We start from the raw sequence: 13,472 nt of genomic DNA, 5'->3' as shown, positions 1-13,472 counted from the left end.
CACTTCAAGCAACAGCCAGTCATAGACCCAGGTCCCCTATAGTCTGCTGTGTTGAGAATTCTGGGCTCCTTCACAAAGGGCAAGAAGGAGAGGTCGCCCAATGTGAATGTGCTATAAAACAATATTGTGTTTCCCTTAAGAATTGCACTGATAAAAACATAGACCATTCTGCAGCACTAGCAACTTTAATAAAATAACATAAAGCACAGCTGTCAGGTCTGCCAGCATCTCACACTGGGAGACATGAGTGAGAAAATGAACACTTTTCACAAGCAGAAATATTCAAAGAGCTCCACTGTTTACATGTAATCAAGACTGACAGTCATAGATTATCAGTGGAAGAGCATTTTCTGCTTGAGGTGAAAGAAGAGGATAATTTATCAGGAAGCCCAAGAAGTCAGACATCAGTAATGATCTGCTTGAAGAAGGGCATATCTTAGAAATAGTGCATTTATTTGTACTGCAAGGCAAGAAGATGTTCACAGTTACAAACAAGAGTCTTGGTGCTTGAAGAATGTGGAGCAGATACAGTGTGTAATTTGCTGGGCAACTGCAATTAGAGAATTGACTAATGTGTGTCTCGGTGCTTGTTCAGAATATTAAAAGAAAAATTTAGCATAATAGAGATTGTCTAAAAGAGCTGTTCATGGTCTCTCATCCTGTTCCCTCCTTTTGGGGTTATCCAAGCTATGCTGAGGGGGTTGCCCACCATCCTGTTGATGCTCAGGATTCAGAGACACTCCTTTAGTGAGTGTCTACAAACACGTTTGGCTACAGAGAAGTCGGGCCTTTCTGAGTTTTGCAGTAAAACATTTTGTCCACCTGGTGCAATGCTTTTGCCTCACCTTTCTCTTAAGAAAACAGGCCAAGTACCAGTTGCTTTGAAACAGTAGCTAGTTTGGAGCCCTACAGAAAAGGTTTTATAGACTTGCCTTGCCTTGGTGTGCACTAGTTTGCAGAAGTAGAATTGTTGTACAGAAAGTATCACAAACTTCAAGCTAGTCTGTGTTTGGATATATCTGAGTAAGGATGTCAGCTCAACTTATCCAGCTTTTACTGTCTGACAGGTAGGAAATATGGATAAGTCACTACTTCTTATGGATGGGTATCTGACAAATAGAGGCACTCTTTTTCCCTTTAGTTTGAGCAGAACCTTGGAGTGTTCTTGAGGTGCAAGAGAGCTTTGCTTCCTCAGTTTAATCCAAACTTACAATAGCAAGTCAGATGTTTGCAGATTCACAGCTGGGACTTGGATATGCATGTGAATATGAACGCACTCCGAGGCACAGAAGTCCCTAAGAAACAAGTATCAACAGTTATGTTTGTTTGCCACCTGAATTCTGAATCAGTACAATTTATAACTGAAATATCTATGTTCTTCTCTCCTGGAAGTAGCTTTACAAGTTAGCCAAAATACTAAGGAGACTTTCTTAACCTCTCTTTATTAAAACAAACAAACAAAAAAATTACATAAAGTAGCTTTAGCTTACAGAGGCACTCACAAGGAGAACTGAACCCGGTTGAAAAGTACTTTACATAAGAACACATTAAATAACCAGGTGAGACCAAACCCATCCATGATCACATTACCTTGTCACCATTAGAGATCCCTGGCAGATCCAGGAGATTTGAAGAACCAGTGAGGTGCACAGGTGGACCTGCATTGTGCTTTTCAGCTTCCATGGATTTGTAGTATGTGCAATCCCTGAGCTAGAGTTGGTATTGGCAAGCTTTATTTTGTCATCTGTTCATTGGTGCTGTTGATCTTGAACCTGCAATATTTTTAGCATCCAGAACACCATGGAATGTTGTGGGGTTGGAATGGACCTTAAAGATCACCTAGTCCCAAACCACTTCTGCCATGGCCAGGGACACCTCCCACTAGACCAGGTTGCTCAAGGCCTTATCCAATGTGTCTGAACACTGCCAGGGTTGGGGCATCCACAACTTCCATGGGCAACCTGTGCCAGCATCTCAACACCCTCACAGTAAAAATGTTCTTCCTAATATCCAACCTAAATTTCCCCTATTTCAATTTGTACCCATTACTCCTTTTCCTATCACTACAATTCCTAATGAAGAGTCACTCTCCCTAGCCTGTGGGCCTCCTTCAGATACTGAAAGGTGCTGTGAGGTCTCCATGCAACCTTCTCTTCTCCAGGCTGAACAGCCCAAATATTCTCAGCCTGTGTTCATAGAGAAGGTGCTTCTTGGCCTCCTCTGGACTCCTCATCTTGCAAGGTTATCCATAATTTAACTGTTCTGCATCAAAGTGGCTGGCTCTGTGGTTTGGCTTGTAGTAGAGCTGCAGGATGGTGGTGTCAGAGAAGGGTAGGCAGCCACCAGAGGTGGTTTTCCCAAGATCTCCAGTGTTAGTTTGGTAGTTATCAGAAACTGAGTGGCACTGGGGTGATAATTGCCGATTGCACCTCAGAAATGACTGGCACAGTAAGAGCTCTGAGCACACAGTAGTCCTGGGATCCTGTTTGGGGGTAGATGTAGCAATTTTATACTGAAATAATACTCATCTATAAGTCAGTTGAACAATGAATATGTTGGCTGCAGCAGTGATTTAACACCTCAGGCTGTTGTTTGACATTCTCAGTGTGCCCACAAAATGTGTAGGCACCTTTTCATTGAGAGAGGCTTGAGATGCCTGTGCTGAGCTCTGGCTGGGGCTGCTGTGTGTCTCGGGGCTGTGCACCGGCAGCCAGGGCTGCTGGGCTCTTCCAGGCAAGTTTCAAGATTCATTGCTGCTCCCTATACATCTGTTTTAACCTCAAGTCAAAGATTGATCATTTTTAAAGGTTAGCTGTTATGTAGCAGAAGAAACCCTCGCCTTTGCCAGCTTTGAGAAGTCACTGTGGTCTGTAACTGCACAGTTTTAATTTAGACAACAACAGCAGCCATTGCAGGTTAACCCTCCTTATTACTACTCACTTCAGTTTCTTTGAACAGGAAAATAATCACAACCTACAAGTCACACCCCCACTTTACCAGTGTCCACGGATGGAGCCAGCTCTCTCCTGGATTGTGCAGAAACAAGATAGCAAGGGAGAACAGCAGCCAAACCACATCACTAAAAGCAATTCTTGTGGGTTAAACAAGGAGACCTGGAGGAACTCGGGCAGCTCTCCCTTGCCCTCCAGCTTTTGCCTGCTGTGCCTACCCCCAGTGTTAGGTTGAATGAGCAAGACACTGCTTTTTTTCAGAGAACAGCTCACACCTCAGATTTACCACCACTTGCCTTGTCCTGGTGCATCCTCTTGTGAAGTGTGAGCATTCCTAGTCCATAGAAAGTACAGATGATGAATATTCTTTCCAACAACTCATTGCCAGGTCAGCTGTGGTATACACACCCTGTGGGTGTGTGCAGAGGGTGAGAGCAGACATGTGAACACAGGGCATGTGCTGGTAGTGTATAGCCTGTACCTGTCCCTGGCTTTTAAATCTTTCTCTCTAATTCTGTGGCATTATTACAAGATGGATTTATAACACACTTAGTGCTAACATAACAATGAAGATTAGTCTTCTATGAGTTGAACAGTAATACACTTTAATTTGCCTACAGCTACTGCATTGTATTGGCATGAAAGGAAATGGCTTTCTAATACAGCTTCATCTGCTGAGCAGGGAGAAATCTGTGCTGCAGAGTGTAAAACTACATAGGACTATAGCTGGCAGCAAAATTCAGAGTAGGAGAAACATAGTACAAATAAAAGTATTTGTGAGTTGGAGGTATGCTAACAATCCTAGTTTATTGCTAAACATGCCATATACAGTAATGCAGTTTGCTTGGCAGGTTCATGATGGCTTCATTTTTGTTTTTTCACCACTTCATCTTCCATACTAAAATTTGTCCTGGAATAAAAGGTGTAAATTCATTAGTTTTCAACTTCATTTCATGACATTAACAAAATGTGGATGCTAAAAAGCAGGAGCAGAGGAATTTTCCAGCTGCTGAAGCATTTTGTGAAGTTTTCCTTTCTCATGCTTCAGCTGAGAAACAGTGAAAGATGGTTTTGTAAGCTAACTCTCTATCTTGCACCTGCACGGTCTTGTTTTGGTTTATTGAAGAAAATATTTTGAAATAGGCGTCGTAGCATTCAGCCAATCACTCTGGGAGGTGTACGGTCAAGCAGCCAATAATGTAATTTCTCTATTGCGCACCAAGTTATATAAACGAGGTGATAATTAATTAAATAATCCCACTTTATCCTGGAATTCCGTGTGGTGATTATTGCCGTCCCTGGGGACAACAGCGACATCAAAAAGTTGATATTATGAAGTTCCTTAGAAGTGCTGGTGCTGTTAATGCAATCTGTGCTCTAAACCTAGAGAACCACTGGAATCTCAATACTTAATCCATTAAGTAAATGTTTCTGCTGTATGGTGTAAATGCTGCCTTCACTTGACAAATGTCAGATGTTCTTTGAATGGATGTGTGCACAAATAGTCACTGAAGTGCCAGTATTTACCATGATATGGAACTCCCCTCTTCAGGAAAGCAGCAAAGCCATCAGCTTCTCCCTTATTCTTGAGTGGCAAAGGAAGAAATTATCATGTCTGGGACAATATCATGTAATAGTTACTGCATATGGGATAGAGTGAATTTTTGTGGTCATAGTGTGCAAGTTGGACACAAAAATTATATGTTTCTTATACTTTTCCAAGAAATCAATGAAATATAATTATGCTTAAAACAACAGGTTTTGTTTCTAGACCAGGGATGTGTCTTGCTTTCAACAATGGGAGGGAAGGATTAATAACTTGCATGCAGAGAGGGAATGAAAAAAAGTATTAATATAAACTGCTTGTGGGAAACAGTTGCAACAGGGCCTTGTTATCACAATAGGTCTTTGATAGGAAAGTTTGGCCTCATGGGCAGAGGAAAAGACAGAGAGAAAAATTTACAGGAAATTCTGACGAGATGTCCAGCTCACTCCACTGGTGTGGTGGGTGCTTCAAAGTAACTGAGTGTTATCCTATTGTTTTACATTCCAGCTTTGCATCAAAGACTCACAAGGTGTCTGACCATCAGCCCACGAAGCTGAGCCTGTCACTGCCTGTCACTCACCCTGACACCTGGTGTTGTCCTTGTAAATGCAGCAGAGCCAGTTAACCCCTGTCACCACTCTAGGCCAGCAACCTTCACGCTTCCTCTCTTCATCACCAGCTCCATCCATCCTGAAGACACGTGGACCAGTTAGATTGATTGCCCTAAAATTGATACTAAAACTGGAAAAAAAAAATCAACAGACTTTTTTTTTTCTTCTTTCTCCCTCAAAAAAGTTGCAACGACATGACAAAGAGGATTCCCCTGACAAGTGGAGGACAGAAGAAGAAATGGCAGCTGAAGCAGAAATTCTGAAGAAGTATTTCCAGGAAAATTAGAGGTAATGGTTTGAATGTTGACTTACTCCTGCAACACCCAAAACTCTGCTCAAGCCTCCAGAGGCTTCTTGAGGACAACAGGGAAAATACCTAGAATGGAACAAAAGAAACCAAAGCTCTTAGGTTTGTGTTGTTTCCAAAAGGACACAGCACTCCAACAGCAGCTGAAATAACATGCTCCTTCTTGAACAAATCAGCACCATCCTGCATTTTTTTTCCAGACAGCAAAAATAGTAGTGTATCTGGAAATGAGAACCATCAGCACTTACTTAAGAGGAGACTTTAACCTAGCATATCCTCCCTCTGTTTTCAGGACAGAAAATAGCCCTGGTACAAAGAGCTAGAATTGGTGTGTCTGTGTACAGCCACATATGCATATGCACCTATACATACAAAATTGCATCAGAATTCAGACTATAGAGCGGATAAGCAAATACTAACTTCACCTGTCAAGTATTAAATGATCCGATCAGTTCAACTTCCAAAACTAAGCCTGATGGAAAACTGCCTGTTCTGCTAAATTTTCCACTGGTCCTAAAAGAAAAAAAAAATATTTGCAGGGAGGAATAGAAAAGAAAAAACACTTGGCAAACACTAACATTGGTCTCTAGAAACTGAGAGTTTTTCATTCTGTACCTGGAGTCCCAGGAGCCAGATTCTTCCAGCAGAAATGAACTGGCCCCCGGAGATCAATGTGAGTTAGGCTGGGATGTAACGCTGCAGCAAGGATGCCAAAAGCTCCCTCTCCCCTGCTCCCCATATGCTGTTTGCCATCATCCAGCACTCTCACTTCTCTGTCATTTCTGTCTGTTTCATGTTTTTCCTCTGATAACCAAAATCCCATAAATAACCCTCCTCTCTCTGTGTGACTCACTGCTTGCAGCCCAGCTTGAGAAATCTTGAACTAAACTGTGCATTGTATGCGTGGCACACTTACGTGGCAGCTCTCATCTCCTGTGCCATTCTGCCATTTGGATGGCATTTTGGATGACTCCATTTGGAGTTCATCAGACTGCCTCTTCCATTTTTTCTTGCATCATGACCATGCTCTTGTCTTCTCCAGCCAAAGTAGCTATGCCAACCGTTCTGTGGATGGGTATAGAAAAAGCCATGTAACACATGTAATTCCCATCTGTGAAGAAAATTTCTCCCCAGCAGCTGGGATCTCCAGGGTTTGGAGCAGCAGGGTTTGGGCTACACAGTCACATTTCTGCAGTGGCTGCTGGAGTTGCATTTAGACACCCACTTTTAACCTTCTCAGAAATAAGCTGCTCAAAAATGAATTACTTAGCCAGGAAGAGCATATTCTTGGTAATGCACGTGTAAGCACCCTTCTCTAACAGAGGCATTGTGTGGTGCTTCATCTATGGCACAGCAACAAATGAGCAGTACTTAGGGGAAAATGACACATCCCTATTCCAGTGTGATATTGTTTCCCTTTATTGATTTGGTAGGTTTGGGAGGGATTTTTTTTTTGGTCTGGTCAGAAATTAATTGGAAATGTGGTTTTTTCTAGAGATTCTCAAATGGGTTGGAATTAAATCCCCACATATCAATAAAATGTTCTTTATCTCTTCTGATACTAAACACAAAGCTGGAGATATAAATTCATTCCTGCAAGCAAATTCATGTGGCTGGACATCTATTTCCATTTATTATGAAAATGAATCAGCATGTGTCTGCATGGATGACCTCTTGATACATTTCCCATGATATTAAGGTCATTACCTTTCCTAGAACAAACTGGTAAATTAAATCTTCCTGGCATCATTATCATGAGAGTGCCTAGTACAGGCAGTCCTTCCAACCCTTGATTCCCAACACTGGGCATCACTGCCAATCTCTTCTCCCTGACATTATTTTGCTTCTGAGGTTTAAGGCTCTGAACCTGAGACAAAGGTTCTCTGCACCTTCTGTATTTCTCAGCCTTTACCTTCTCTCTTAACCTTGCTTCTAAAGTGATGAAGATTGAAAACTTTTGTCAAGTTAACAAGGTTATATGCATCCTTCTTTGAAGCTATTTTTGAATTTCACCTACAAATGATTTATTTTGCCATTTGTATGTTTACCTGAATGACACTTGACTTGAGGTTTTTTCATGCAGCACAGGGAAAGTCAGAAAGAGCTGAATGTGGGTGTTCTGCAGCCAATAAGTAGAAATTTTAAAGGCCTCATGCATTATTTTTCTACTTCACTGTTTTGTTCAAAGAAGCCCAGATTAGCTAGATTAGCCTGGGCAGACCAAGCTGTGTTTTAGGGCTTTTCCAGCTACCCTTCCATTTATCACAAGTCCTTCACCACCTCCCACAACTCCTATATGACTGGACTAGGTACAGTAGCACCTTTTACCTGTATTTAGAGACTATCTGATCAAGAAGGACTTGCAAGTAACTTTTCTTTCCCCTAAGAAATACTTGAATAAGGCAAGAAGCTCTTGGTTCTCTCCCTACTTCATTTGCTGCTGCTGATCCCTCTTGGCTGGCTGACTGACTACAGTTAATTGCATCTACGTCAGTCCCCAGATGACCCAAGATATACACCCACTTGCTTAAAGAAATTAACCCATTTAGCCTTGCTAAGTTTCTACCCTTGAGAAAATTATTATCTTTAAATCTTTTGTGTGTGCAATTGCCTGGAGTGTATGAAACTGAAATCAGTGAGTGAATTTGTGTTTTGCATGTGTTTCTGGTCTTCCCCCGGGTTTCCCCATGCCAGTGTATCCCACCTCATTAGAAGGACTTGTCACTTCTTGAACAACCCCAGCAAGTGCAGGCTCTGCTCACAGAACTGTGTCTGCAGAGCTGAAGTTCTGGAGAACGCCACATGACTCCAGAAGAGAGAAAGAAAAGGAAAGAAAAGCTTTCTGGGGGGAGGATATTTAATACAGAATTTCCCCACTTAATCACTCTCTTGCTTAGCAGCACCAAGAGTTTACCTCTTTAGAATCTCTTTGGGAGCTGTTTCTCATTCCGTGTTGGCTGTCCTATGGTAAGTTGTGTTTGATAACTTGGTTGTTTCTTGAGGTGGATCCACAGGGAAAAAGTCTTTACTCAAAGAGCAGGATTTGATGCAGCACCTTAATTTCCAAGCCTATTTTCAGATGCGCCTTTTGAATTTTCTATCTATGTATAGCTGAGTGTTTTGATAGTCTGTTTTGTGCATTTTAAATTGCACATGCCAGCAAAAAGGCTAAAGATTAAAAGACTTACTAACCTTCAGATAGTATGTGAAAAATGTTTCTCTTCAAAGGCAGTTTCGCTCTGTGTTGTTATTTCTGAAGGAAGAACCAGGCTGCACAAGTTTCAGTAGATGTTTTCCTATTGCTGAAGTAATACTTTTATGCCATTAGAAAAGTAGTCAGTCTTAAGTACCATGTCAAAATGTACCTTTGCATAAAGAAGTTGACAGTGATATTCTGTTGCCAAGTGCTTGGAGTTACAAATATTCGACAGCTTTTAATTGCTTAACCACCTGAATATTTTGTGTCCTGCAACATGCCAAATTCTTGTAAAAATCCCTCCAAATAATGTGTCCTGCACAGTCTTGCAAGACTTCTGATGTCAGTTCTCCCCCTTGTCCCCAGTCTGGCAATGTTTCTGGATAATATAGTTGTTCCAGCTTTTCTGGAGAGTATAAATTTTGTTCTTTTTTTCCCCACTCATTCTTTGAGAGCACTCATCCTGCGTCAGAGCTGCCTGTTCTGCACCAAGATCTCGGCATGTGTGGAAAAATGCTGTTCTGTTGACTTCAGCAGGGAAATTACCACTGATAGCAGCAGCTGGCTAGGGGGAATTTAAACTGGCAATTTGAATTGCATCTGATTTTGCTCCAGCACCTCTGGAGTGTGACAATCCATGCTGCATGCATGAGCGTGAACACCAGAGAAATCCCATCACTTTCCTTAAATTTAGGCAAGTATGAAAAAATTACTTGCAACACCCATCTTTGCTTGTTTTTCTGTAAGAAAAACCCTCCTATTATTTCTGGTACTTTAAACTGCATAAACCCACAAAATAATGGCTATGCCTGCGATCCACAGAGTGCATCCAGGACGCAGTGAGGACACAGTCTGCCCCAGAAGATGCTGTACCTGCACTGTGGGCCACAGAGCAGGTTGTCCCCTGGGTAGGCACCACAGTGACAACACAGGCATGGTCAGAGGTATTTTCTGCACTAGGCGCTGCCTTTTGGCAAAGCAGAATTCCTGGGCACTTGTGAAAAACACAGCATGCTGTGGTAAGGGACATGGGAGCAGGGACAAGGCGTGCAGCAAGCAGAGACCCTCAGTAGTTTCAGAGCCTCACTGCATAAGCAGGGCAACCTTTTGAGTGCTTACACTGGAGTTAGAGTGAAGGTGGTGCCAGGGCCTGGGCAATTCTCAGAGGACATGGTCTAGGAGCTGTTTGTGTGTAATCGTGAAGTAAATACACATCCCAGTAATCTGCTATAGATTTCTCTGCACTCCAGACTTAAGTGCTATTAATTACATCCTCCACTCAGAGGCCTCCAAGAAGCATTAATTAGAAAGCAGGAGCTGGCAGCTTGCTTGTCTGTGTGAAACTATTATGACCTGAGAATGAAGTATAAGCTTAAAGAAACCCATGTTTTATGAAGGTCACCTTGAAAAACATCATAACAATCTGTCAAAAGAGAATGCAGCACTCCAAGTGTGCATTTCAGTGTGACATTATGCTTTAAGTAGTTGGAAATAGCTAAGAGAAGATGGATCAGATCATAGGGTCTGTGCTTTTCCACCCAAAATTCTCTTTTTTCAGCAGTAAGTACATATAATGTTTTTGTCATTTCAATGGGATGAAAGGAAAGTTAATTATCAACACAAATCCAACAAACATAATCTGGCCCTTGCTGATATTTTTTAAGTGTAAAATATCCAGACCCTCCAACTCTGCAGAAGGGAGAAGGTTTATACACAGGAATTACATTACCTCTTCAAGAGAAGGTGTAAACAGCCAGAAGTGGTGCAGTGACTGTGTACAGCAGTGACACCCAGACTAGAAAGCTCAGGGCAGAAGGCTTCCCCAAATAAATGTGGTATGCTAATGCACAGCGGCCTCAGTGTCGAGGTTGATTATTTTTCTGGTTGAAGCATATGATTATTTCTTATGAAAACAGAGCTGCAGGAGAGCTAACTAGAGTTATAAATGAATGTCATCCTCTTGTGGGAGGGAATAATGTTGCCCTCACACCCATTCCAGGGCTCTCTTTTGAGGCTGGCAGTAGTACTGCCCTGAAAGTTATACACCTCATTCTCTGGACTTTCATTTCCCTATAGGTGGCCATTTAATTCAGCTGTCCAGTACATGAATTCCATACAGCACTGCTTGGATCCTGTAATTATAGCTACAGTAGAAACATCAGGGCCAGAGACACGAACACGATTGCACAGCATAAAGGCAAAGCAGCAAATGTGTTACTGTTGGTGAAGAAAGCTGCCAGCCAAATGTTCTCTTAACCTGCTCATCCAGCAGCCTGAATGCCTACCTGGGCTGCCTGTCAAAACCAAATATTGTCAGTGTGATCAGTTCTTGATTCATCGTTGGCTTTGTGTGTCACATTGTATGAGAAGAAAATGGGGAAAGCCGAGCATAAGTGATGGACATTTGTCCCAGGACCTGGGGTAAAAGAGCTGGGGTGCAGGACAACGCTGAGCTTCAAGTAAGGATGATATCAGTATTTTTACACCCAAACCTGTGCTAAAATGGTGCTAATCTCTTGCCCCCAAAGCTGCCAGAGGATGCTCTTACTGAGGAGCCAGGCCCTCCTTGAAGCAGATTCACGAAACACGTGCCAAGTGATTCACAGGCTGCCATCAAACTGTCAGTCAGAAGGGGCTTACAATGGAAACTGTTGCTCAAAATGCCGTGGGAATGGGAAACATATGTTTCAGTGAGAAAAGACAATCAAACAAAGAAGTGGGTGGCTGGGGAATTGCAGCCACAACAGCAGCAAGATCCGAGCCTCGTGTGCAGCCCTGGGGAGTGAGTTCGGGGGCCGTGCCCTCGTCTAACACTTGGGTAACAGCTTTGTGTTTAATAAGCTGAAATAATTTTCCCAGTATTGAAGCCAGCTCTAAACATGTTCTGAAGTAAAGGTACAAAACTGAAGATACCAAGCCAAAAGCCCATTTCATGCTCAATTATTAGCAAAGGTTTGTATCATGGTATCCTGTTGCTGTAGCTGCTGCATAATAGAACTGCCCAGAGAGACATTCAAACCAGCAACTCGAACATGACCTCAAAGCTTGAACACTGCCTTTGTGTGAATGTCAGTATCTAGGCTGTGTAGGTGGAAAGGCATTAATGACTCCTCCAGTAAGTAGTTATTTGAGAAAGGAAGAGGCTGATGGATGTTGGAAATGTGTTGGACTGAGCGTACTTGAGTCTCTGTTGTTTGCCAGGATATCAGTCTCTACACAAAGCAGAGGTATTGCAGGGATAAACTCAACTGCCCCATTTGTGTCAGTACCTGGGGCTGCTGCGAGCCTTCAGCTACCACTGCAGTAGCAACTGTGCCGTGAGTTTGTGCATGGATTTCACACACAGCTTCCACAGCTGTCAGGCTCTCAGCATTTCTATTTCTCTGCTTCAGGAACACCTTCTACATCTGTCATGGCACCTATTACAGGTCTTTTACTAGGATGGACCACCAAGAGATGCATAAAATTGGAGCAGACATGGCAAGAAATGCCCCATTCATTCTCCAGCGTGGGAGGCTGGGGGCATTTTCAGGGTGATGGTCCCAAATCACCAGTGTGTCATTCCTTGGCATTAGGCAGAGTCCCACCACAGGGTCAGAATGGATGAGGATATACAAGAGATGATAGTCTTGAAAGATTATTTGTAGGAGCTTATATAAGAGATCATGAGCCCCAAAGAGTCTTGTATGAGGTTATTATAGCAAAATAGGTTTGAAGAGTAAGAAGCTGGATTTGATGACACAAGATGCCCTTTCTAATCCTTTGTTCCTATGAGGAGCAGTCAACAGAGCTGGGGACTGTGCTGTCTTACTCAGGGGCATCAGAGAGGTGGCCTCACTTCATGTTTGTTTTTTGTAAAATGATCCTGACCTCCATCCAAGGTCGCTTTGTGAGTTAGGAATGAAAAGCCCGATATGAAAGGCAGGCATTAGTATTATTTGGAAGTGCGGTTTATTGAAAAAGCAGATAATAAATCAAACAAATCTCTTTCTTGCTCTGGTAAATAATTTTTAAATAGTTGCATGCAAGGCTTTTCTCCTTTCTCTGTTGCAAAGGCTGTAATAGGAGCTGCAATGTGCTGTGTGGGGGTTTAACACTGAATACCTCCTTTTGCCTATTGCTGTCAGTGACTCCTGTCAGAACACACTAATGAGCACCTAAGTTGTTAGTAATAAACAGCCTCACATTTTGTCTTACTAACAAAGATCTAAGCTGCTATTATATGTAATGATCTGTTATGTTTGATATTTCTCAGGTAACAAAGTATTTGGAACACATCCCATGACATCAGAAAGTCCCCAGAAAGAACGACCTCATTCCCCAGTTCTCAGTGGCCCTGGAGCTGCAGCTCAATAATTTTATTATGTTCTACAAATATGGGATTCTTCTATGAAAAATTTTATTGGACCTTTGGATATCATCAAGGTTGAATTCCAGCTAAGACAACTAAACAGCACTGGTTTAAAATATTGCTCTGAATTGTAACTTATATTTTTCTGAATTGTGTACTTGGGAACGAATCTTTTTAAATTGTCCCTTGGCCTAAATAGAAATAAAGTTCCAGGAAAATCAGGTAACTACTGTGTTCAGGTACTTTATAAAAGTGTTTACTCCATGTTGTGCTCTTTGATTCAGTTATTGTTATTATATGTAGGGTATTTTATCATAGAACAATTAGATATTTTAGCAGTATGGCAATTCCTACAAAACAAGGCTTTGTTACAGACTAGCCAAGATAAACTTGGAGAGCTGTTTTTTTCTTCAGATGAGTTTATAACAAGAAATATTAAGCTTCCTGAGATCTTTCTTTTCTCTGTTCTTTTAATACATTATGACAAGGCTTCTGGAGCTTTAAGTGATA

At 42.0% G+C, this 13,472-nt stretch overlaps 1 protein-coding gene across 1 annotated transcript in view; it reads left to right on the top strand.

Annotated features, from left to right (window-relative positions):
- The window catches only part of FHIT (fragile histidine triad), a gene marked incomplete at its 5' end in the record, with an annotated part of 141,132 nt that extends 127,944 nt beyond the window's left edge, over positions 1 to 13,188 (top strand). The window contains 2 exons of the mRNA XM_017732591.1: positions 5,293 to 5,396; positions 12,867 to 13,188. Of these exons, the coding sequence (XP_017588080.1) occupies positions 5,293 to 5,394 (102 nt within the window). The remainder of the gene's footprint in view (positions 1 to 5,292; positions 5,397 to 12,866) is intronic.
- Between the last annotated feature and the right edge of the window lie 284 nt (positions 13,189 to 13,472).

Source organism: Corvus brachyrhynchos, unplaced genomic scaffold, assembly GCF_000691975.1.
Source record: "Corvus brachyrhynchos isolate BGI_N302 unplaced genomic scaffold, ASM69197v1 scaffold4, whole genome shotgun sequence".
In the NCBI taxonomy this organism is placed as follows: domain Eukaryota; kingdom Metazoa; phylum Chordata; class Aves; order Passeriformes; family Corvidae; genus Corvus; species Corvus brachyrhynchos.
The sequence above is the reverse complement of the archived record's forward strand: the minus strand, read 5'-3'. Positions and strand labels throughout refer to the sequence as shown.